A 27,887-nucleotide genomic window follows, 5' to 3' on the forward strand; every position below is an offset into this window, starting at 1 on the left:
CTAAAAGATCATCAAATTTTAGATGAATCAATGAAATATTTTAATTATTAAATTCAATCAATCACTTCAGTTAATTATAATGATTCTTCAATTTCAAATATCTTTTGTAATATTTTAATTACAAATTTTTGATTTTATAAAGTATTTATAAAACAAAAATAGATATTATTCATTAGTTATTTCCTACTTTTATTTTAATTTTTTCAGTTTTAAGTTTTATTATTATTTTTAAAACACAATTTATTTTCTCAAATTTAACTATATAAAGTATCTCAAATTGTTTTTATTTTAATTAGCTATTTCAAATTAAAATAAGAAAATAAATCTAATTGATTAAAGATTTTTAAAAACTACAAACATCACATCTTCATTTATATTAATATAAAAATAATTAAATAAATAAATACATTTTTCAGGCATTTTTTATTTTAAAATTTTGAGATTTATTATTTTATTCTTACTATTTCCGATCAAAAATATATTGACAAGATATATTTGGATTTTTATTTGTTCTCATAAATAATATTAACAATAATAATAAATGATCATATTGGTGAATTCATATCAGATTTCTCAATTTTAATTAATAGAAGTATTTATATGATTTATTTATTAAATTCGGAAAGGCTTAATATAAAAACTTATATTAATTTAATAATCTCCTAAAATAATAAAGATTAAAGTTAAGTAATATTGCTCATTACAAAAAATGGACAGTTAATAATAAAAGGAATATGGTACATTAATGCTATAAGCTGTTTATGAGCTTAACAAGACAAAAGATCCTAAAACCCTTTTATCTTATGAAGTTCTTTTCAAAAATTATGGATCTACTTTTCCAAATTTACCATCTTAATATCTGATCGTACCTGAAGATGAAATGGAAAATTTTAAGAGAGAATTTGGTACTAATGAGTAGAAAAAAATATAAAATGTTTCTGAAGAGGAATAAAAGGATATTTATGCTAACATTTTTAAACTCTATAAGCCAGAAAAAAGCATATTTTAACAGCCAAAATCTGGAATTAGTTCTGTTTATGAAAAATATGAGCCAATTATCTAAAATTTACCAGATGAAAAGTATAATTAGCTCATGTAGGCAATGCTTGATAAATTAGAGGACCCTAAAGAAAAATATGACATCATATCTTATTAAAATTTAAATGAAGTTTACAATGGTAACATATCTAAAAAAATACCAAATGGATATTTGTTTTGTCCAGATGAAGATATTGAAAGACTTAGTAGAATTTATTGTATTGGATCAAAGAAAAAATATAAAAATATATTAAGATAAGGAGAATAAGAAAAATAGATTCTAAATGAATTTAAGGAAACATACCCTCCTTAACAAAAAAAACAAATAAAAGTATGAATGCATATAAGAAATTTATAAAAACTTTAATTCATCATAAATATATCTATCTGAATCAAATATATTTAAATGTTTGTTTCATTTTTCATTTATTCTTTTTAAAGATTTATTTAGCTTTTAGTATTTTTTCATTTATCAAGTTAAAAAATATTTAATATCTACTTTATATTTTATTTATCATATTTAATAATAGAATAATGTAAATCCTCTAATATTAGAAATATTTTAAATAAAAATAATTTTTAGATTTTTTTTATTTGCATAAATTTAAAGACATCTGCTTTTAATAAAATTACATGTAGATCATAAAAATTATGATATATAAATACAAAAAAAGCCTGAAGAATACCTAGCAATCAACCTATACATAAAAACTTATTGAAATTCTGCTGACATTTTGTATTTAGTAAGCAAAATTTCAATATAAGGATTAACTATACTTAGTTATTAAATTTATAATAAAAATATCTAACTAATTCAATATAAATTAATTTGAATTTTAATATAGCAAAATATCAAAAGTGATAGGTTAAATAGATTAAAATTATCACTTCTCTCAAAATCAGTTATAAATTTATATAAATTAAATTAAAGAAATTTATTTACATGGAAATTTAAATAAAATTGATTTTATTTAAAAGAATAACTTTTCATTTCTACTTCTGTTATTTATTCAGAATATTTAAATAAATTATTGATGAATCTTTGCAATAGAACAAAAAAAACTCTATATTTAAGACTAATAATTAGATTGTATTCAATTATAGTTATTTTAATTATATTTTAGATAGGAAAATCAATTAATTTATTATTTCAAAAGAAAAAAAATATTATTTAAGTTAAGTTGAATAATGAATAGAAAAATATGTATTTATTAAGAATATAAGTCCATTTATACAATACTTTCTTTATCATTTTATTTTATTGTCTTACTTTATAAACATTATTTAATTTGATTAAACAAAAACACAATTGAAAGATCTAAAAAAATATAAAAAATAATTGATAGATGCTCATACTTTAACATAAGAAATATATCTATATTTTTTAATATATACTTCTTTTTTAATTACTTCTGAATTTATAATCAGTTACAAAAATAAGTCGATAATATTTATAATTTAATCAAAGGAAACAACGATAAGCTTTATAATAATATTAAATAAGTAATAAATACAGACAATTAAATATACTAAATATTAAGTTTAGTATCTACTGATTAAAATTAACTTTTTGGAATCATTTAATTCGGAAATTTATTGGAAATGGCAATTTTATATAAATATAATATGATTGCTATTACATTAACTAGAAGAAAATATTTATTGAATTTCAAATTTTTTTCTTTACAGAAGTAAAAAAGATATTTCTTCTTTCTAATAAATTTGATGTAATTTTAAAATCCAAAGATTAAAAAATCAATTTGTAATCTCACCAAGAGTATTTATGTATTTATGTATAGCTTTTGATAAAATTCACCTAATCTTACTTAAATTATATTTAAAAAATATATTTTTTAAAAGCTTAATACAATTTATTTAGTTCATATTATCTTTCTATAATATGCATTATAAAATCTTAGAGGATATTTATTTAATCATTTTAAACTATAATTAATAAAATTATACATGTTTGTTTTTTGTTTTTTTAACTTAAGACATAAGACATATGATCGATTTATAGTAATCTATATACTAAGAAAATAAAAATTTCAAAAAGATCATCAACAATTTAAAATAAAAAAATGAACAAAAAATATACACCAAGAAAAATATTTTTTATTTAATTTAATTTTGAAATAATTTTAAATTTTTGTATATCATTAACTTTGCATAGCTCCAGTTTAAACATTCACATTAATGATTCTGTTGAATAAGAATATTTACAATATATTATCAAATGAATTAAAATAGAAACAGAACTGATAAATTAATTAAAAAAACTTTAGTTTTATTATTTTGTAGCGGAAAAACAAAATATATATTCTTTGAAATTATACAAATTTTGACTAATTTAGTGATATTCGGTGTAACAAACAGAGTAATAAAAAATAGATTAAATTAATTTTATTGCAAAAATTTATAATTTTTTATAAGGTTATTAACCTTAAAATGTATGAGCCAAATAATAATTTCAATTTTTAAATAAATATTTTGTTTTATTTACTTAAAAATCGATGGCTAATAAACTATTTAGAGGATTTATTTTGTTAAAGAGAGAAAAATAAAAATGTAATTTAGTTTTTTTGATGCTTATTGAAAAAATTAATAAATTTGATTGATGAAATAGAAACAAGTAAAAACGAGCCAAAAATATAAAACTAAATTTTTTGTTGTTAAATTTTATTTTTATTTTAGTTTCTGATATCTATCTATATATCTGTGAATACTACTCATAAAAATGAATAATCTTTTATTAATCTCTCTATCAAATTTGAGTATTTATACTTTATTTTTAACTTATAAAACTTGCCTTTAAATATCTCCATATTTTATATTATTTATTTTATTTTTATATTTAACACTTTTGAGCTTGTATTTTATTGAATTTTTCATTCTTATGACATTTTTATTTCAATTTTGTGTAAATTTCAATTGAGATATTTAGAAATTGAAAACATTTTTGAATTATGTTTAGGTATTTTAGATAAAATAATATTTTTTGTTGATTGTTATTCAAATAAGAACATGAAACAAAATAATTTTGTGAAGTAAAGTAAAAAAACAATTTAATATATTAAATAACTATACATTAAAAAGGGCGAAATAAATATTAAAAGAAGTACGTATTGATATTACAGATTGTTTTTAAATTCTTAAATAGGTTCTAGTTAGTTTGTCAGATAATCTTTATTTTCAATTTACATCTAAATAACTAATGGTTGAAAATTTTATTTCAGTATTTTTCATAAGTATAAATTAAATTAAATTACAATTTTTTATTTTGTATGTTTGTAACAACCTTTCTATGCTTGAAGATAAGTTTTTTTAATCCCAAGATTAAATTGTTTAATTACCATAAGTGAGATATTAATATTAAAAAATTTAATTATGTAAACAGCAAAGGTGTTTTTCTAAAAAGAATTAGACAAAAATAAAACTCAAGTGATCTCGAAAAATATTCAGCGAGTAATTAAAAAACATTTTCAAATAGATTAGATCAACAAAATAATTAAATTCGTTTTTAGTTGCTGTTATTTTATATAGGTGTTAAATATTTTTTAATTAAATTTAATACCTAATTAATATCAATGATTTTAAACTACGATTGAAATTTGCATAGTAAGGTATTTGATTAAGTTGGTAAAAAAAGGAATTGATAATTTTTGAATCTTTTGTAAGCATTAAATAATATTTTTTTACAATTGAAAGGAAAAATAAATCAATGTTTGCTTATTTATTTATTCCCTTATAGAAAAATTCTTGTTGCTAGAAATTACAAGTTAGAAAAAATTTTTGAATAAATTTTTAGCTAAATTAATATATAATTGATTGCAGTTGTCAAAAAGAGTAAGATTTTAAAATCTTCAAATTAAATACTTGATGGGGATACATTATTTTTAGCTACAAAAAAATAAATTTCAGATTTTTATTAGTACACAGATAAATTATTCAATAATTTTAAAAAATATTCATATAAATAAATATATTGTTTTTATTTATATTTGAGATAAAGGCATTTGGGAGTCTAAAAAATAACTTAATCTAAGATTTTTGAAAAAACTCAAAAAACAGATTTAATTAAGGGTTACAAATATAAATGAGAGACTTATTTAGATTTAAAAAATACAGGGAAGGGGGATATAGTCAATTATTTTGCGCACTAATTGATTAAAAGTTGAAAAGTTATATTAGATTAAATAAGTTATTTTATTATTTGCGAATCATTATTTAATTACAACAAATTTAGAAAAAAATTTAAATTTTCAATCAAATATTTGCATATGAATCGATCGATCTATGTAGTATGAACGAACTAATTGAGAAGTTTATCAAACTTTAATAAACAAAAAATTTTACTCCCACAATTATCATCACTGTTAAATGAATGAATGAATATCTTAAAAAGTAATACTTCATAAATATAATTTTTCTAAATTTTTGAATTGGTAAAATAAATTTCATTTAATTCATTTTGAATGTCATTTAATGAAACACAATTTTTTTTGTCGAAAAAATGATTAGAAGCAATTAAAATTATTAATGAAATATGTTCTTACGTATTTAAAAGTGGGAAATATAGTTAAATATCTTTGATTCTCAAATTCATATGAAATAACAATCTTTAAATTATTAATAGTACTAACCATCATGTATCTACTTTTATCAATAATTTGTTAGTATCAAAAGCTATTAATAAACTAAAATTATGAGAGATAGAATTTAATGGGGTTTTGTGTAAGAAAAAGGACTTTCAGAGCTTAACTAATTATTTATGTAAATGCAAAAATAGAAATTTTGTTTATCTAAATAAATAAATAATTTATGTAAAGAAAGAAGGATATTTTGAAATAGGAGTTTATTTTACTTTTGATTTGGCCCAATGTTTTTATTTGTATGTCTAATTCAATTTTTTTTTTTTGAGTAATCAACCCAAATTAACCACAATTGGATTTCTCTTAATTATTTATAAAAAAATCAAAACTTGATCGGGTACATTAAATAAAATAGATCAATTAACAGATATTTTTTATTAAAATAGTTACGAACTACTTTATACACAAAATTATATCCAAAATAATGAAATTTTTATATTTGTAAATGTTCAAAGGGATTGGGATACCTTTAATTTCCCATTTAAATTCCAATTAAATAGCAATTATTAGCAAAATCAAGATTAATATTTATTAATAAAATAGATAGAAGCAGAGAATAGAGTGGAATTATTAAAGAAAAGTAAATTATGAATTTTCCTTCCTATTCTTAAATAAATCTAGTGAAGAAGACAAAAGAGTGTTAAGAATCTTTTCAGATATTTATTTATTGATTAAATTAGTTAGAGGTGAAAGAAAAATTAAATTCTATGTTTTGATTTATTTTATTTGAAAATACTGCCCAGTAGAAATTTTCAATTAAACAATGATAAAAAGCTTTAAATAATAAAATGTGTTCAGTTAAGCTAGCTGTGTGTAATAAAAATAAATATCTTTGAAGGGATTTTTTATGAATTTAAATGAGTAATGTTAAAGGGTAATTTATGAATATTTAGTATACATTTCAGATATATGAGATTGCTAAAATTAAAAATACATTTGTAATCTTATGCTAAAAAATTTTATGATATCAATAAAACCAAATTAAGCAAAATTATTGCTACTGATGGTATCGATTAAGATTTTTTTCAAAAATAAATGAAAAAAGAGGAATAAAAAAGAATACACATAGTTGGGTACTGATTAAATAAAGCTAAGATAAAAACTCAGGTTCTATTTTAAAAGCTTCGAAATATCTTGAAATATATATACTTACAAATATAAAAAGGAAAAAAAACTATCTATTGGTTTTTGGGTATTTCAAAGTAAAAAAGTAAAGAATTTATGAATCAAAATTAAAGTTAAATATAAATAAATAATATTAAAAAAATCCTTCAAAATTAATTTTTTTCCCATTTGAATTACTATTTTTAAACGTATTTACTCGTATTTTTTATATTAGGTTTACTTTTTTACAAAAAGTTATATTTTCTCTCTGTTTTTTTATAAATTAGTTTTCGTTTTTTTTCTTTTTAAGTGTTTTAACTCAATTTGAAAACTTTCAGTATTACTACATTTATAGAAATATTTACAGAAATATATATTTATTTATTTAAACAAATTACAAGTAGCCAAGTAAGTTTGATAGTTAATTTTATTTACTATATAATTTTCTTTGATATTGCCTTAAAATTCATTAATTCGATAATGAGAATCAAAAGATTAATATTAAAAAGGTTTTTCTAAGTAATATAATTTATTTATTTATTTCAGCACAGCAAGAAAAATTAACTTAAATATAATAGCTTTTTATAAAGCATTAAAATTACGTTTAAAAACACAATCTCATAAATATGCAATCTTAAAATAATAAAAATAATTTCTTCATGATAATTCAATCATTCTGCAAAAATCCTCTAATATGTATAAAGATCGTCTACCTATGCAAAAACTTAATGATTATCAGTTAATGTATGAGGGTTTGTTTAACAATTTGGAAATAAAGTAAGAATAAATTATGAGTATTAAAAAAAAAAGGGGGTAGGATTTTCAAAAGATAAATCAGCATGAGAGTGATCAAATTTGATTGAATAGGTGATTTATTATGATTACACAATCTCAAATTAATTGAAATCACAATCACAATCGGAATTAATAATAAAGTAAATAATCATAAAAAATAAATAAGATACCTTTCTTTCTTTCTTTTTTTCTTTTTATGTATTTATTGTTTGTTTGATTGATTGATTGATTGTACAAACTGTATAAAAATAACTTTGAAGAAATTTCAAAATTAATTAAAAAAAAATAAAAAGAAAAATTGAAAAAGAAAATAAGCAAACCAAAAATAATCCCAAAAATACACATTACTCATAATTAATTAACAAACATTCATACAATCAATCATTCAAAATGTTCGTCTAAACCAAAAACTAAAAAAAACTCAGACTCTTCTCTAACAATTCCTCAATGACTTCTAGTATGGAATTAGCCCCTAAATATGATGCTATGTTTTCTGCTGAAGCTGAATAAAGAATTAATGACTGGCTTGATGCCTAGAATATAATCTAAAAGGCTCCCGAAGAGCACTTCAGAGACTTCTTCTAATAAAGCAAGGAACAAGCTCAATATTAAATTAACTTACTTATTCACTAAAATTCTTTTAGCAATGACAGTAGCTAATAATCCCTTCCTGAATTAGAAATGAGTTTATCTTCATCTTGCTCATCTTGCATTTCTTCTCCTGGATCTCTTGATTTAAAGAGATCTCCCATCCTCAACAGAAGAAGAATTAATATTGGAGATTTATTAATTTCAAACAATTAAAATTAATATGATTCCATTTAAGAACTCCGTTTCTGAAAAAATCATTGAATCAATAATAATTGTCTGATTAATTGACAAATAAAATTTATTTAATTCAATTCATTTATGAATTAATACATGAATGAATCAATAAATAAATAAATGAATGGTCAGTTTATCTTAACTTAAATCTATTCTTAAATAAAAATAACAAACAAACAAATACAATTTCAAAGACACACACACAAACAAAAAAACAAAAATCACAATTAAAAATTTTCCTCACTCATATTTTAATAAATTCAAAGGCTTAATTAGTTCATACTAAAGCCATTAAAAAATAAAATATCAAACTTCACTTTCAATTTCTTTTGAAATAACCATGTGGAATCGATATCTATTGAATATTTAATCTCAAAAAAATCTTAAAATTACTACTTATTTATATAAAACTGTACAATCTTTACTATCTTATTTATATTTATATATTCTCTATATAAACAACATGTTATAATCTTTAACAAAATTCAATAAAACCATTCAATCCATAAAACTTTTATCTAAATTTTTTTATAAAAAATTAAAATTCATGTTTGTTTGACTGACCCTCTAAATATATTTTCATACAAAATTATTTAAACATTTTTATTTTTGCTTTATTTAATTAAATTCATGCTACTTGAATGTCATTTAACATTCATTTGCTATATCTGATTTTTGGTAGTACTAAAATAGAAAGAAATTCAAATATAATTAAATGGGTTAATAAACAGAATAATAGGAATCTATTTTATATAATAATTTAATTCCTTTGAATTTATTATAAAGTCTAAATATACGCAAAGTGCAATTTAAATTTCTAATTAGATTTCTTATCTAAATACCTGAAGATTTAAACCTTTCTACTTTACTTTGATTTATACTACAAATTTACTATTCAAATTTACAAATACCCAAAAATATATTATTTAGAATACTTCAAATATTTAATATCTACAGGTTTTTTATTTTAGTTCTTACTTGCTTACAGATTATTTTACTGACATGATATTTCATATTAAAAAAACTTATAAAGAGTTACTTAGAAATCTCATAGAAAAAAATATACAATCATATATTGTGTCTGAAAAACAAATTATTAAAGACTATTTAATGATTAGTATAGATAAATTTTTTAATCTCTAGCTCTTACAATTTTATGATTAAAATAACTCACTATTATAAAATAAAAATTTTTATAGACTAGTTCAATCATCGAACTTCTATACCATTTAGTCTATGAATAACTCAATTTGGTATTCATTTGTATGTTAATAATAATTAAATTTAAAGACTTTTACTTGCAAATACATTTATCTTCATATCTTAAAAGAAATAAATACAATACAACAATATTTCTTAAATTGAGTTTTTTTAGTTAATAAAATTAATTTATCAAAAAAGTGTTTATTGTAAATCTGCTTGACTGTAAGTATTTTTCTAGCTAGTACTATGAATACTTTAATCATTATTTTTATTATTTAATTATGCTTTCATTTTTAAGAATGTAAATGTGCATTTTGTAAAATAACTATTTTCCTATTACAAAGTTATTTAATATCAAAAAAATTAATTAATGCAAAGTAAACTAAATAAGTAAATAAGTTAATACAAAGAATAATGTAATAAATAAATGTTTGGATGAAAGATATTTCATGGATACCATAAATAAAATTTCAAGAAAATAATGAGTAATTTAAATTTCTGATCTAAATATCTTTTACTCATGATTTTTATATGAGCTTGTATTAAAAATAAAAAACAGAAAGCTTTATGGTTCTAGTAATATTCAAGAGCATGTGTCTTACTTTCAATTCATATTAAATACTTGTAATTACATACTGTAATTTAATTTTTATAAATTAATATAGAAACAGATATTATTTAACCCTTATTTTAGTTTTAAAAAGCCTATAGTATTTTAATGTAGTAATCTAAATATTAATAAATACTAACACCCTTATAATGTTTGATTCTTCAATTACATTTTTATGATTTTTTAGCTCTTTTTTTAGTTGTATTTTATTTATAAAAAATTGTAACAACAAATCCCTCTGTTAAAATATGATAAGAATTTAATAAATAAATATATGTTTTACATATAAAGTAATAGATGGAATATTTTAATAATAATCATTCAAGATCAAAACCATTTTTTAAATTTTAGATAAACACATGTAAATTTTACAATTTTTATTGGCTAATGCGTATGCAATTCAGAAATATGTAAACCTATGATAATTTTTTGTAAGCAATTTAAATTAATTGATATGATTGGCTAAGATTATTTATTTTACTTATCATTTTTAAAGTAAGATAAATTTATTTATTCAGCATACTTGTAGTTTCTTGTTGGTTTCTCATTAAAATTTAATAACGTAATGTTGATATATATTAATATAAACCGACTATTCATTCATTTTTATAAGCTCAAATGAAATTAATGTATATGTTAATGAACTAACTGAATTCAAAAGATTAAATTTATTTATACAATAAAAAGATCAATTTTCATCAAGCAATAAAAATATTTTTTTTAAATTTTAATGAATTATCTAATTTATTCATATAAAGTCTAAAATTTATAAACAGTGATTACGGTTTCATGTAAATTAAGATTGTAAAATTGTATTCAGCCTTTTTTATTTACTTTATAACAAATCCAATGATTTATTATTTGTCCAACTAATTCCTCCAACCAAAATTTCTTTTAATTTTCAATTAATCTAATTTTTTATTGAATTATGTTGGAAATTGATTTCTATAATTTATTGCTTTTCTTAGGAATCTTTAAAGAAAGCTTCGACACTTATTTTTATTTTTCTGATGAGAAATACATACATAATTTGGAAGTAGTTGGCTTTTAGGTATTAAAAATAATATTTGATTTTTGAGAACTTTCTTTTAGTTTTATATTTTTCATATAGCAAATTTAACTTAAATTATATAAGTTAACTCAAAGAATATCATTTATTTTATAATTGATATAAAATAAGTAAAATAATCTAAAATTGATGATCGGTGATACAATTTATGCAATATTTAATAAGAATATATTCCTATTTTTAATTAAAAAATTAATTCAGGCATTTTCAGCTATTTGATTTTTATTTAGGTTTAATTATTAAAGAATTTTCTTACTTATACTTTTGTAAACGTTCACACTTTTTAAGGTCTAGTAGAATTATCAATAGACAACTAACTATATTTTTACTTTGTGTTAGATTTTTTTATGTTCATTTTTCGATACTTTTATTAAAATATTTGACTAATATTTTTTCAAGTGTTATTATTATTCAAAAAAAAATTTTATTAAACAAAAAAGGTAATAATTTTAATACAACAAATTGTATTGACAAATATTTAGCTTAAAAAGGGGATTTAGTTTAAGTAAAAATTTTTTAATTTAGCGTTAAATTATGTTTTTAAGTTTTTTAAAAAATATTATTAATTTAGCGGATGGTAGATAAACAGTAATTAATTTTAGTTAATTTACTAAAATTTATTTAAGTTTTTTGATATCATCTTACTTGTTTCAATTATGCTTGTCTTAAAAAATGAGAATTATGTCAATTAATATTTTATTTTTTTATGAAAAGAAAATTATATGTAAAATATAAATAACTTACTAATATGAAGGAAATTGCAATTTTTATAAGTATCATGAGAGAATATGGAAATATATTAAAAAATATTCCTTTATAATTTAAATGAAGTATTAAGCATATTTTGTTTGTTTTATTTTAGAGTCTTTAATAAATTTAATTATATAAAATTACTAATAAAACATATTCTTTTTTGAAATATATTAAAAAAAAAATAATGTGTATGAAAACTAAACCAAAAAAATATTATTTTTTTTTCTAAATATTTAAGGTAAATAGGTTTTCTCAATCAAACAATTCTATTTATGTAATGTGTAAAAAATTTGACAATAACTTGAGATAACCCTCTGCTAAAAGCCAATCAGATAGGCTGATTTAGATTTATTACAATAATTCAAAATGTTATAGAGTTATTATGTAAAAAATTTTTGTAATAGAAACATAATTCTTGAAAAGAATTTTCTTAAAGTTCTATCTATATATCTATTAGTTATTCAAAAAAGTAATATAATTAAGTTGTTGTTATATCCTTCTTGAATAGTCAGAATAAAAAATATTTTAAAAATGTTATAAATTATAAATTACAAGCTTAAATATTGTATTTAAGCGGATACCTTTAAATAATTTGATGTGCCTTTTTAAGTATTTTGTTCATATTTAGTTAAAATTAATCAATACAAAATTTTGGCTACTATAATAAATAGCTAAATAATGTAATAATTGATAGTAGATTATCTATAAGAGAACAAAAAACTTTATAAATTTTCTTTAAAAAAAATGCTTCTTCTAACAAATAAATATATGTAAAACTATTAAAAATGATGGTATGTTTGATATTAAATTTGCTTTTAGAGTAAAAAATAACTTTTAAGTCATCCAAATAAATGAATGTAATCAGTATTTTTAAATAATGCAAAAAAGACATAGACTTTGAATCAAAAGCTAATAGAATTTCTGCTTAGATCTAATTATTATAAACAAAATAAATAACAAATTCATAAAAGCAAGCCATTGGTTACCCAAAAGGCTGTGTGAAAATCTGTATAATTAAAATTTTTTATTTATTATATTGACCTGGTCAATAGTTAATTACGCTGCATACACTTAATTGTTCCTCACTCAACCTTGTCAGTATCTCTATTAGCAAATTTTTTTTGTATAATTATATTTGGTAAATATAAGTTTGTATTGTTAGTTTTTTTGCCATATTGCAAAAGAATAATTTTAGTAAAAAAATTCTATGAATTTGAATTGATTATTTTCTTAGATGAAGGTATAAACTATCACTTTTTAAAATCACTTTCACAGATTTTAATTTTACTCTAAAGAAAAAAATTGATTGGTAGAAATTAGCTAGTTTATTTTTAATAAATTTGGTTTATTATTAAAAGGGTAATTAATTAATAATTCTTCTTCCAGAAAGTCTTTTATTAAACTAACAACTCAAGCACATATACATATATTATTAATTATTTTTTTCTCTCTGATTACCGCCAGCTTAAACAATATAGAAATCAATCAATCTACATTTTAAAAATGAAATTTTATTTATAATTATTAGTGAATAAAAAAAGACATTGAATAAAATAATGAATAGATTTTTATTTAATTTATTTTAAGCATCTTTATATAAAGCTATCATTAATGATCTATCTTTATTATTCAAGTAATAAATAAAGCAATTTGATATTTCACATTTTTTCAACTAATAAATATTATATAAAATTTGTTATCTGCACATATAAAACAACTTCATGTTATTTATACGTTCATAAGTATTTTAGATGTATATAAATTATTATTGAATCGTATTTATTATGCTTTGAGGTACCCATAAATGCATTATTTATTTATTTTTTTGCAATATTTAGAAATATTTTTGCAATTTTATAGCTTAGGATAAAATATAGGTAAGAAACAAGTCATTCACGTAGACAAAATTATTAATTTTATTATTAGAAAGAAGTTATTTTAAACATAAATTTACATAGGGTAGGATAAAAATTAAATTTAAATAATGTTCAACAAATATATTTAGTTTTAAAAATTAAATTAACATATAAACCAGAATTACTAAATTTTAATTACTAAAAATAAACACATCAATAAATGTATTAATTAATTTATTTATTTATTTTTAAATAATAAATTAATTTGTAAATTTAAAGATATTTCGTTATCAAAAAGGAACTTGTAATGATTTTAATTATAGAAGAGAGAGAAAAAATTAAATATTTCTTCATGCTTTGAAAAGGAAAATATGTATTAATTTATAAAAAATTTATATAAAGACTATCCAATTAATATAATTTATGCTTATTTATTTTGTAAAAAATAACTTTCTTAAAAAAGAAATTAATTTTAATAAACGAAATGTTTGTTGAAATATTTAAATAAATTATAGAGTTTAATTACTTCAAGTTAGGATTTATTTCATCATAAATAATTTTTAAAGGTGATATAAATAAAAAAATATAAAATTAAAATAGTCTTTCAAGTTTGAAATTTCTAAAGTTAAATGGGTTAATATGATCAAATTAATAACAAAACTGATTTTAAAATAAATTAATTTAAAATTTTTTTATAAATAAGACCTAAAATGTTAAATAAATTTATCATCAAAATTTAGAAAATTTGACTATATTTTTTAAATTTAGTTTATTTTATTTTTGCAATATTAAAACCTAATCAATAAAGATAATAAAAAATACAATGATTTGATTTTCTTTTTATCTTCTAATAATCAATTTCAAGTCGCTTGTTACTTATAAATCCGAATTGATCATCTCTATTACATTACCATTAGCTAGCTTATAAATAAATCTCTAGTGATATCGAATATAGGATACATAGTATATGTGAGAATGAATTTATAAATTAAAAATTTTTAGCATTCCTAATTTCTAATTAATGACTCATTAGCTTAAAATTTTAGTATTGTTAAAATAATATAAGGATACTAAATTTAAAAAAAATAAAATATTTAGTAGGGGTAGGTATTTAATTAATAGATAATAAAAATAAAAAATATTTAATAGGTCGAGTAATAAAATAGCATTAATTCCTAAAAGATATCTTTTTTAATTGTATCAAAATAATTTAATAACAAAATCAAAAAAATGAGTTTACTTACATGAATTTGAAATAAATATATTATCAGTAATAATCAAACTAAATAAATATATATATATCTTTATTTACAAAAGAAACTAAGTTTTTATTTTCATTAATTCATTTGCTTGAAAGAAAATACTATAAATAAACTTAATTTCTATTTTTAATGTAAAAGAAAAAATCTTTATGTTTTTTAAAAGCTTGAATGATTTTTTGTTACTTCAGCTTTTAAATAGATAAATAAATTATTAAATTATCAAATAAATATCTTTAAAGTAGAAAATAAAATACTCTATCAATTATTAAAAGCTGAATACATAATATTAAGTAGTGTATTATTTTTTCTAATGATCTGGTAAAACCTAAATTAAATAATTTCTATTATGAAATAGGTGAGAGGTTGTTTTTTTGCAAGAATTTTGTATGGATCTATAACCTAATTTAGTTTTATAATTCATATTAGTTTTACTGTCTAAATTTAAGCTTCCTACATATTAAAAAATAAAAATTTATTTTAAAATATAGATTTGACCTAAGTATTCCAAAGTTTTTATAAGCTTATTTGTTATAACATTATTTATGAAAACTATCTTGAAAATATCTTTAAAAACAAGTAATCATTTTCAGTAAAAAAATTTTTTGTACCTTTTGTATGATTTATGAAAAACATTAAGTCAAACATTTTAAATTTTAAAAGCCTTAATCTTATACATTCATCAAATATATTAAATTTTATCTACATTATTTTATTATAAATAATAGTTTATTTTTAATAAGCAATCAATCAATAAAGAAAATAATTTAAATTTACCAATTTTATGCAGTTCAAATATTCTTTAATTAAGTAAAACTAGCATATTTAGCTCAAGTAAGAAAAAAAATTTATAGAAAATCCTTAAAATAAATAATATCTGTTTTATTATTTAATTGAAAAGTCTTAAAATGCATTCTTTTATTTATTTACTTAAGTGAGTGTAAAAAGAGAAAAATACAGTAGTTTTAAAGTTATAATAAAATAAAAAATCAGAAAAAATTATTTAAATTTCCAAAATTCCAATAGGTTAACTAGTTAATTGAATTGATTAATAAAAAAATTTTATTTTGATAAAAATATATTAAAACACAAATTAATTTAAAACAAATAAAATTTTATTTTTCTTATTTGATTAGGCATGATTATTGCTTTTTTATATAAATTTTCTTTTATAGATTTAGAAATGTAATTGAACTCAGTACTTTTCAGATTATTATTATTTTTTTTGTATCAAAAATGTTTCTAGAGGATTTACATAATAAACATTTAAATGCATTAAAATATAAAACAATACAATGTTGTTAACTTCAAATAATTTTTGAATTATCTGTATAAAGATATACTTTGAATTAAGGATAAATAGACAATTTTAAATAGTTACTAATCTTAGAAAATCTAAATTGATCATTCCTATAAAAACTTAAATACATCTTAAAATTATTCTTATTGATTCTTAAATTGTATAATATATTTTACTTGACTTCTAAACCTTTAAAATTTTTTACGAGTTCTCTCTAAATTTTATTTCAATTTAAATTATGGAATATATCTAATTATACAAGCTAATTTAGAATTAGATTATTTCTTTGAAATAATTGTATCTGCGAAAGATATCAGTATTAGTATAGAATTGTATATCATAAATATGAGAGAAAAAAGCAGGCACACATATAAGAAAATATTTGGAATATAATAGATAAAGTTATCTTTAATATTGTTGCTCTGAGTCTCGAAAACAATTGTTGCTAAAAAATTTAGAAGCATTATTTGGATACTTATTAATTCCATTTTATTCAACTGAGTTCTTTAGAAAGGCTAATATCTTTGCAAGCAATATTGAAAATAACTTTAAAAAGTAATTCAAGTAGAATGAATTTATAATTAAATTATTTAATATACCTGAACTAACAAAAAAAATAAATAATAATTTTTAATCAAAAATTTAATTTTTTGATGAATTATAAATTAAAAATATAATTTCTTAAATTACATAATTAAATTAAAAAATTATTAAACTAATATTTTTTAATAAAAACCAAAATAAAATTATTAAATAATAAATCTATTTTTATGTAAATCCAGGAATTAAATTCTTAATTCTCCACTTCCATAAGAATATAATATTGCTATAATAAGTATTTAATAAAAGTTTGTCAAATAAATTAAATTTCATACACTATTATGAAGTAAATATGTAATCTTATATAAAACTTATTTAAAATAAATAAACTATTTATTCAGATTAAATCCTCTAGCTTTACAGAATTAAAAAGGTTATCAGAAGAATATTAAAACCTGATTATGCTTCTTACCTGATTCCTCAGTATTTTGAAATTTTTTCTTACTCTTTCTGTGTTTTGTTATTCTTGTGAGTTAGCAAAACATTTTTTTATGATAGAATTGTTAAAATAAGATTTCATTTTATAAAAAATTAGTTCTTTAAGTGAATTTATTATCAAGAAGCCGTTATAAATGTTAAATAACAAAACAGCTGCAAGGCATAAATATAAGAAAATTGTTTAGAGTAAATTAATTATATTACTAGAAACTTAGTTTTCTGACTAAATTATTATAGCAGAAAAGAAGGATAGAATTAATATTTTTACACTAATTAATTCCATTCTATTAAGCAATTTTCTTTGAAAGGGCTGATAGCTTTGGAGGCAATAATGATAAATAAATAGGCATATTATAAATAAGCTATTCATGAATTAAATATTTTAGAAGAAAATTTTTTAAATGATTAAAAATAACACCTTTAAAAAAAAGCGAACCATTTCCCAATAATAATAGTTTTGCTTGTATTCTTAATACAGGAATCCAAACTAAAACAGAACTTAGATTTTGTTTAAATTGTTTCTATTTTTATAAAGATTGTACATTAAATAAGATGGTACGAGCACAGAATAAACCAATATTCCACTAAGTGAAAAGCTATAATATTCCTTCCCTTTATAGCAAGGTATTGATAAGTCTATTAGAAGAGAGCTTTCACCATTATTAAATTTTCTACATAAGAGAGCATCCATGCAAATGCTTAAAATTTGATTGTAAAATACAATAAAAAGAACATAAGTTATAGTTAAATAGATGTTATATCTAAAGAATCTCTAGCTTGATTTCTTAAAAATTCTCCTCATAAAAGGAAATAGTAGCACTATTGGCAAAATTATAAACGGTAATAGTAAATAAAATTTCAATCTGAGAAAACCGTAGTTGTCATTAGTTGGAAAAATGTCATATAGAAGGCAATTAACTGAGGCAAAACTGCTCTAAATAGGATTAACAGCATATTAAAGTGACATAGAAAGTATTGTGTCCTTTAAGTTGATCTCCAATTAATTTTGAAGAAAAATAATAATCGATGCATGAAATGATACAATTTTGATGTAGACTGAAGCTAAACCTAATTTAGTAAAACTAGTTCCTATAAAAATTATATTCATTTTCATGAGATACTGCTGATAAATGATATTCTAAATTTTATTAAAATTGCTATAAATAATAAAATAGATAATTAGTATGAATGCTAATAGTCCTATTCCTATTTTTACATAATTCGCTGATATTGCTTCGCACTTAGAACATGAATATAATCCGTTGGTAGTATAAGTAGAATTCCAATAATAACCATGTTCATCACAACTTTGACACTCATTGCCAACTCTTCCCTCCGAACAAAGTTAATTACCAATTCCACTACCTCCAATACAAGATTTCAAATGACCAAACTGACATTTGTAAACCAAACTATTATCTATTTCATAACTTTATCTCCAATATCCAGGATTGAGTTCTGTGTAGTTTAAGTAGCATTTAGAGAAAAATTGAATATCGCAGGGAATACATTAAAAAATATCATCTCTATAATTGGCTGACATATTATCGCAGTATTTACACTCATATAGTTAGCTCTCTTCATCAGTAGTTATCTTTTTTTATCCTTAAGTACACTCCCCTATTGAAAATGTAATACCTTACTTAAATTAAATATTAATTAAAGCATTTAAATTAAAGGTTTGATCAGGATCAAATACAAAAACTAAATAAGGATATGCTGAATTTATTTCTTTTAAAATTATTTTCACTTTCTAAAATGAAATTTAATAGAAATTCTGTATATTTGGTTAAAAAAAGTCATATAAATTTCCTGAAAATATTTCATCTTTTAACCTAATATTATCTTACTAAGTTAAATCATCTCTCAAAAGCTCATAAATACTTTAAAGTTAAAAACTTCCATTGATAAAAGTAGTTGATCTTAAAAAAACTAATTCAAGAATGAAAATATAGGTTGAGCTTGGTATTAAACTCATTTTACTTGTTTTGGGATACTCAATTAATTTATATTCTTTTTCTTAGTAATTTGAAATATACTCAATGACTTATTTTATTTAGAAGACTTCATTATAAAAATATATATCTTTATCTAAATAAGTAGAATTATTGTTTTTAAACTCTAAATTTTGATAATCTAATTAATAAGCTATATTATTTTAGAAAGAAATCGCTCCACCAAATAAAGCATAGTTATCCTAAAATAAAACGCTCGTGATATTATAGAAAAGAGTGCTAAAAAAAGATATTGCTCCACCAAATTTTTTGCTTGTGCAATTTTTAAAAGTAGATTTGTTTACTGTTATATTTGGAGACTTATAAAAAAATAAGCATCCACCATTCGACAGGGTAATCATATTATGAAACTCACTTTACTCTATTTATACTGATTTATTAATTAAATGGTCTTTGTTAAAGTCTAAAAGAAATCTGGAATCATATCCTCCTAAATTAGCATAAATTCTTTAAATAACTATATATTTAATTCCTGAATTTTTATTTTCTAATTAATTGATAATAAGCAATGAGCGATCACTTTAACCATTATTAAAATTCATTAGCCAATCACTTTTTTAAAATATATACTCGGTGCTGTAGTTTTATAACAATTTAAATTAACTTAGATTTTAATAATTTTATTCTAATTTAAAATTTGAATCAAGCAATTAAAACACTTCATTATTATAAACTCTAATCAAATTTTATTAATAAAAGCAATTTCTAACTTATATTTAACTAAGTGTTATATTTTTTATTGCATTAAAGTCAAGCAATTTAGAATTTAAGCTAAAATTTTCTATGCTTAAATAATTTATTTACACATTATTTATATCTTCAAAATAAAATATATTTTCATTAATGATTTTAAAAAATGAAGATAACTTAATTTTATTGATTATTAAATTATCAATATTTTCAAATTCAAATCTATATTTTATGAAAAATTTATCTAAGTTAAATATAGAATTTATATTTAAATCAATATTATGTATTTAAATATTTTTAACTTTCCTGATCACTAGTAACATATCAGACTATTTATTTAGTGTTTATATATCACCAATTACTAAATTTTTTGATCCTCCATCAAACGCAAACAAAGAAAATGGTAACTAGGATAGTTCCGAATTATCCAAAATACTGTTAATTTAAAGTAATTCAGTTGTAAAAGTAATAATTTAAAAAAAAGCAGGCAATAGAATAACTTTATCAATAATAACCTTTAAACCATCAAGTTATAAAAATAAACTACTTGGATTTAAATTTTACACCTTTAGTTCATCAATTTTAATAATATTAGATTATTAGATATTAATTTAACTATGATTATATAATGTCATTTTTTTGATACTTATATATTCACCTATAAAACTATAATCTGCCATATATAAGAATTCATTTTAAATTTCAAATTTTTAAATTGTAATATTTTTGCTCGTTACACTTAGGCCTTAAAACTTAAAGCCTGAGAGCTCACTTATCATTATATCGCTATCAGAGCTTATTTCTATTAGATGTGTTTATTAATTTGCGATTATCATACTTGCAGAAAACTAGCTAATTTAAACTGTTTAAATATTTTTTAGGCTTAATAATTACGAATTGCTCTTGCTTTCAATATTTGTCAAATTTACCTTTCCCAACTCTAATTAATTTATTTGATTTGAAATTAATGTTTTATTCACAATGCAGCTGTTTAAAACCAAATCTAGAGAAATTGAATCTTTGCTTTAAAGTTAAATTTCATACTCATTTTAGATAAAATCGATTTTCTAATTAACCAAAGCTTGAATTATTTAAATATCACAGCTATTCTATTATTTTGTAGTATCTAAGCTATTTTATTACAAATTTAGCATACGCGCTTTTATAAATACAATAAATGCAATAAAATTTACAATTAGTTTTAGTAGATTCATTTAGAGATAATTAATTTTATATCTTTCTTTATTTTTTTGTAATTAAGATAATTTTTTTAAACAAAAGAATTATATCGTTATAGTTGTTCATAAAAGAAAGATCAAATAGATAAGTTAATATATTTACTTTTTATTCCAGAATGTACACATTATTTATGATAAAAAATAGAAAAAAATAAAATAGCTTCATTTAAATGCTTAATTAGTTATTAAAAATATTCAAATTTTATAAAATGCTTTATTATTAGGCTGATTTTATGATTAAATAAAAGTCATTTTTTGAGTAATTATTTACTAAAGATATATTACTATCAATAAGTATTTTTTGTATCAATATGAATAACTAATTTATGGAGAATGAATAAAACAAAGTCTTAAATAAAAGTATAAATTTGTTTTTAATTTTCACAAATATAAATTTTGAGAATTAATTTTTGTTTTTTATTTTATTTTTGTAATTTGATTCAGCGCAATTATTACTTTTTGCCTAATTTTTATTAAGAAAACAAATTTTCTTTTATTAATTTTGAAATGTAATTCAGAATGTTTCAGATTATTTTTTCTTGTCAAAAATTATCTTTAAGGGTTTAGATGTATACACTTATATGCATTAAAATATAAAACAATACAATGTTGTTAACTTCAAATAATTTTTGAATTATCTCTATAAAGATATACTTTGTATTAAGGATAAAGAGACAATTTATTTTTAATAGTTACTAATCTTAGAAAATCTAAAGTGATCATTCCTATAAAAACTTAAATATGTCTTAAAATTATTCTTATTGATTCTTAAATTGTATAATATATTTTACTTGACTTCTAAATCTTTAAAAATTTTTACGAGTTCTCTCTAAATTTTATTTCAATTTAAATTATGGAATATATCTAATTATACAAGCTAATTTAGAATTAGATTATATCTTTGAAATAATAGTTTCTGCAAAAGATATCAATATTAGTATAGAGTTGTATGTCATAAATATGAGAGAAAAAAGCAGGCACACATATAAGAAAATGTTTGGAATATAATCTATAAAGTTATCTTAAATATTATTGCTCTGAGTCTAGAAAACAATTGTTGCTATAAAATTTAGAAGCACTATTTGGATACTTATCAATTCCATTTTATTCAACTGCGTTCTTTAGAAAGGCTAATATCTTTGCAAGCAATATTAATAAAAAATTAAAAGAATTATGAATAAACTGTTCATGAGCTGCTTATTCTAAAAGAAAATTTTTTAAATTATCAGAAAGGACACCTTAACAGAAAAGCGCGCTATTTCCCAAAAATAAAATTGCTTTTTATATTCTTAATACAGAAATCCGAATTAGAAAAGAGTTTATATACAATTCAGTTTATTCCTGTTTGATATGAGACTGTAAATTAAGTAAGATGGTACTAAAATAGAATATAACACTAATCCTCCTAATGAAAATATATAATACTGATGGCGTTAGCTGCAAGGAACTGCTAGATCAATTTATAGAGCTTTTTCTCCATTTCCAAAGCTTCTGCAAGTCAAAGAGTCAAGACAGACACTAAGGATTTGGTTGTAAAAAACTATAAAGAGAGTGTAAATTATAGTAAAAGATATATTATATTTTAGATATCTTGCACTTGATTTTTTACAGAAGAATCTAATCAAAGGTAAAAATAGCACTAAAGGGATTACTAATAAAGGCAGTGTCAAGTATAATTTTAATTTTACTATGCCATAATACTACTAATTAGGAAATATATCATAAACTGCACAATTAATTGAAACAAAACTTGTTTGTAATGGACTTGAATATTGAATCGACTATTCTATTAATGTGTCTTTGACGCTTATTTCAAGTTAGTTTTAGACGAAACCTAAGAGAGAAGCATTAAATGATAGAATCTTTATAAAAACAGAAGCAAGCCCAAATTTTGTAAAGCTAGTACCGATGAAAGCCATATGCATTCTTAATAAGTAATGTTGATAAATTTAATTTTATATCTTTTTAAAATTGCTATTAATCAAAAGAAAAAGTATCATGATAAACAAGGTGGTTCCTACCCAAATTTTAATTGCATTTGATTAAATATCATCACATTTAACGCAAGAGTAGAGACTGTTTGATGTATAAGTTGCATTCCAATAAGAGGAAGTTTCATCACATACCGAGCACTCATTTCCTATTCGTCCTTCTGAGCAGAGCTCATTTCCAAACCCACTTCCACCTATACAAGATTATTAGCTTGTACTTTGACATTTATATATAAATCTTTTATCTACTTGAAGTGACTCCCTCCAATAACCTTGATTAAGCAAAGTATAGTTTAAGTAGCACTAAGAAAATATCTAGCTATCACATTGCTAGCACTCAAACAAATCATTCCTATAATTTGCAGACATAGCTTCACAATATTTACACATATACCTTGAGGTGTCTAAAGTGGTAAATTAAACTTTTTACTAACCTTAAATACAATCGCGAGATGATAATTCTATATCAATCAGTGATTCAATACCATAAATAAAATTAAATTTAAATTGCTTTAAACCAGAATTTGGTTAGAACAAAAGGTATGCTTAATTTTATTTGAATTCTTTCAAGTTTATTTCATAATTTAGATACTAACTAATATCTCCTACATTTTATAATTATTTTTATGGCTGGTAAAAGTTATACAAATTTCCAAAGAAAATGTTATTTATAGTAGTTGGGTTCACTTTTTTCATTTTAGAATTATCATTTTTAAAGAAATTTAAATCAATTAGAATAATATAAATAGAGCCTGGAATGAGATAAGCTTTCGAATCAGAAATAGAAACTCTTCTAAGTAGGTAATTTTATTAAAAATAATTAGGAATGTATTCAAATATTTAATTTATTTGAAAACAAGAGGTATAATCATACAAGTCGTTATCTAAGTAAGTTGATGTATTGTTTTTAAAATTTATATTTACTAAATTTTTTTCATTTCCTTATGAATCAATAGAAATACCACCTCCAAAAAGAGCTGAATTACTTTGTAAATTCAAATTACTAAAATTTATAATTTAAAAAGTCTTGACAAATATAGCCCCTCCAAATTTATTGCTTACACAATTTGTAAAATTTGATGAAGTAATTTCTAAACTATTTAAAACATAAAACCTCAAGCAACCTCCATTTTAATAGGATTTCATATTCTGAAAAGTACTTTTATTGATTTTTAAATCTTTCAATGAATTAGTTACTGAAAGAAATCTAGAATCAAATCCTCCAAAATCTGCAAAACAGTTTTCAATTTATAGATTAGTAATTTGAAAATACTATCTCTCAAAATCTCCCATAATAATTAAAGACCTTGACCCATCCATATCATCGTAAGCTTTTAACCACTCAGTTTATTAAGTTTTTTAATCCTTATCATTTTTACTGAGTGGTTAGAAATAACTGAAATTCGGAGAGTTAGAATCAAGAATGAAGCTAGAATTTGATATTGTAGCTATATTAGTTTTTTCAAAACTAATTAAATCTGTTTTAAAAAAGCAATTCTTCAATCGAATACCTTCTAAATAAAAGCTATCAGATCTTGAAACTGTTATTAATTTTGATTCAAGTAAAATATTTTCAATCAAGAATGATTTTATTATTATGCTTTGTACTTCATCAAATGTAAACATATTATTTTAAATAACTTATGTAGCCGATGTAAAATTAAGATTATTTATTTGAACACTTAAAGCGTCAGTTATGAATACAATACTGTCATCAATGTCAAGATATTTTTGATTTATATTTAAATCAAATCTGTCAATAGTGATTTTTTCTACATTAGTGACTGATAAACTTGATAGAGCGATATCTTTGTCAAATTTGATATGACCTATTTTTAAATTTAGGGTTAAGTGGTCGAAATAAATTTCAACAGATTTTATTTTTAATTTATCTTGCATTTAACATATCTTTTAAATTTAATACAATTCGTTAATTAGATTATTATTTTAATCTTCCTCAGTTTCAAAATAAACTTATTTTGATCCTATAATAAGATTTTCTATCAAAACATTCTTGCTGATAAAAGGTAGAGTAGATCCATCTTTACTTTTAGAAAATACATTTTTCACATAAATTGAGTTGGTTGATCTGATTTGTAATTTAATGATATTAATAATATGAATATTTTCTATCATCATATCTGAATTACTTAATAAAATTAAAGAATCTTATTTTACATAATAACTATTTAAGTAAAGATAATTTATTTTCATATGATTTCCATTTAAATTTATGCTATTTGAATTTATGCTTGATAATTTATTAATGCTAATACTATCTTTAGATATTATTTCAATAAGATTGTTTTATCCATTAATCTTACAATCTTTCACAAAGATATTATTAATTTGAGTTGAATTTTTGCATTAAAATTTTATGATACTTTTATTATTGCTCGTAAGATTATTTAATTCAATATTATTTATTTGTAAGCTAAAATTTGTGTTTAAAAGTAAAGTCTTATTTACTAAACAGTCACTAACTTCCAAATTAAATTCCTATTAATTTAAATCCCCTAGTTAAATTACATAGTCATCTAATTTGTACTAAATAGATTAACTATCAAGATACTTAATTAATTTTTCATCACAAATGTTCTAATTGTCTACTATATCATTATCATTCTAGTGTTTAACCTCTACATTAGTAACTAAATATGCAAAGTTACATAATAATATTAAGAAATATACTTTTATCATTTATTTATTTGGTTTGCTTTTTTTTTTGCAATTAGATATTAATTTTGATATAAATTATTATAAAAGAATCAACTAATTCGCTTAATTTTAATATTTTACGCAATCTTTTAGAGAAATATAGCATCTTTAATAGTTATATTTAGAAGAAAAAAAATATATGAAATGTTTAGTATTGCACCTTAATAAATGAATTAAACAGGACATTAATCTATATCATGTGTTATATTTTATAAGGATAATTTAATGTTGCATTCCATTTATTCTTAAATCAAATTAATTTTATTCATATTGTTAAATTTATAGAAGAAAATGATCTAAAAAAATAAATAATATAGCTCTAATGACCACTTTTTTTAAGAAACGAGGTTATTTCATAAATTGGTGTTATAAATTATACTAAAAATAAGATGAATATAACACCTTACTTGAAAATGATAATTGCTAATACAATTTTTAAAGCTATTAAAACTTTTATATTACAAAAAAATGTAAATTAGCTATTCTCAATATATTTATGCTACCTTTGTTATCAAAATCAAATTTATCGATCTTATTAATTAGAAAGAATATTTTAACTTAATATTAAGATTACTTTATTTTTTTTAAGTAATTTAATAGATACAAATTAATATGATGAATTTTTAATTTCAAAAAATAATATTTAAAATAAATTTAAAAAGTAACTAAAGTAGAATGATTTACCATTAAAATATTTAATTTCTCTTATTTTATATTTGTTTCAATAAATATAATGTGCTATCTATCAAATTAATTTATAATTATAAATCTAAACGTATCCCCTGACAAAATCTTAAATTTCAAAGAAAAAAATGGGCAGTGTATATCAAAAAATTGGTGAATTTTGACATAATTTATGGAGATCAATAAAAAATTAAAAGTAAAAAACAATATTAAATGCAAACAATTAAAAGAAATTTGTCTAACTGTTATTTAATATATTAAATCATTAAGCAAATACTAACCTATGAACTCTTCTCATAAAAATATATTTATGATGCTTTCTATTCGAATAAGGGAATTTACACTTCAATTTAATCAAATATTTTAGCTTAGAAAGTTCTATTTACAAATTATTAGCAAATAGTTACTAGCTGTATTAGTCTGCAAATTTTATTTTGAGACTCAATTAAATTAAATATCTCCAATTACAAGATTCTTCAATAAGGATATGAAAATCTTCTCTAGATATATTATTAATTGGATTAATGCTAAATTTGATTATTTTAATATTAGGGATATTTTTTATACCTTAAACAAGAAACTTAAAACCTTTTTTACCAATAAAATTGCTTTTACCTAAAGAGAATGAAAAGCTTACTAAATTATTCAAATATTTCAAATTTTATTCAATATATTTAGCGCCCATTTCGCTTATGTTATTTGATTAAGATATTTTTAAATGCAATTTTTACAAATTTTGTAAATATTTGAATGAAAAAGCCAAATTTCTTGCTCCTTCAGCATGAACTGCATTTGGTAGAATTTCGATATACAATCTCTATAAAAAACAAAGTCTTTATAAAGCCTATGTAAGAGATAAAATTCCTTCTGCTTAGATATTTTACTTATCAACAGAGACATAAAGTTCTGTTAATGCATAATTTTCATCAATAATATCTGATTAGTCTTTAATAATGTGTTGTTAATATTATTATTATGCATTTTCTAAGTCTTACCTTAATGGCAAATTAAAAAAAAGCACTTTCTATCTTTTAAATTTAATGCATTTC

At 20.3% G+C, this 27,887-nt stretch overlaps 6 protein-coding genes across 6 annotated transcripts; 2 read left to right on the forward strand and 4 right to left on the reverse strand. All coding sequences in view use genetic code 6, as the record gives it.

Annotated features, from left to right (window-relative positions):
* Window positions 1-661: 661 nt before the first annotated feature.
* Window positions 662-1,375, forward strand: TTHERM_00041510 (hypothetical protein; the record flags this gene model as incomplete). Its single annotated transcript, XM_972161.2, has 1 exon — window positions 662-1,375. Exon 1 carries the CDS (start codon window positions 710-712, stop codon window positions 1,373-1,375), a length of 666 nt encoding a protein of 221 aa, XP_977254.1. The 5' UTR covers window positions 662-709.
* Window positions 1,376-7,979: 6,604 nt separating this feature from the next.
* Window positions 7,980-8,429, forward strand: TTHERM_00041520 (hypothetical protein; the record flags this gene model as incomplete). Its single annotated transcript, XM_972162.3, has 1 exon — window positions 7,980-8,429. The coding sequence occupies one exon, from the start codon at window positions 7,980-7,982 to the stop codon at window positions 8,427-8,429; it is 450 nt and encodes a 149-aa protein (XP_977255.1).
* A 9,972-nt stretch (window positions 8,430-18,401) lies between these two features.
* Window positions 18,402-18,752, reverse strand: TTHERM_000041538 (hypothetical protein; the record flags this gene model as incomplete). The annotated part of the gene is made up of 1 exon (XM_012797172.1): window positions 18,402-18,752. The coding sequence occupies one exon, from the start codon at window positions 18,750-18,752 to the stop codon at window positions 18,402-18,404; it is 351 nt and encodes a 116-aa protein (XP_012652626.1).
* Window positions 18,753-19,868: 1,116 nt separating this feature from the next.
* On the reverse strand, window positions 19,869-20,530 carry TTHERM_000041539 (hypothetical protein; the record flags this gene model as incomplete). Its single annotated transcript, XM_012797173.1, has 2 exons — window positions 19,869-19,931; window positions 19,976-20,530. The coding sequence occupies 2 exons, from the start codon at window positions 20,528-20,530 to the stop codon at window positions 19,869-19,871; spliced, it is 618 nt and encodes a 205-aa protein (XP_012652627.1).
* A 2,023-nt stretch (window positions 20,531-22,553) lies between these two features.
* Window positions 22,554-25,335, reverse strand: TTHERM_00041540 (transmembrane protein, putative; the record flags this gene model as incomplete). Its single annotated transcript, XM_972164.2, has 2 exons — window positions 22,554-22,582; window positions 22,773-25,335. 2 exons carry the CDS (start codon window positions 25,333-25,335, stop codon window positions 22,554-22,556), a joined length of 2,592 nt encoding a protein of 863 aa, XP_977257.2.
* Window positions 25,336-27,100: 1,765 nt separating this feature from the next.
* Window positions 27,101-27,884, reverse strand: TTHERM_00041550 (hypothetical protein; the record flags this gene model as incomplete). The annotated part of the gene is made up of 2 exons (XM_972165.2): window positions 27,101-27,783; window positions 27,860-27,884. The coding sequence occupies 2 exons, from the start codon at window positions 27,882-27,884 to the stop codon at window positions 27,101-27,103; spliced, it is 708 nt and encodes a 235-aa protein (XP_977258.2).
* Window positions 27,885-27,887: the final 3 nt, after the last annotated feature.

This window comes from Tetrahymena thermophila (assembly GCF_000189635.1).
Source record: "Tetrahymena thermophila SB210 genomic scaffold scf_8254667, whole genome shotgun sequence".
Taxonomy (NCBI): domain Eukaryota; phylum Ciliophora; class Oligohymenophorea; order Hymenostomatida; family Tetrahymenidae; genus Tetrahymena; species Tetrahymena thermophila.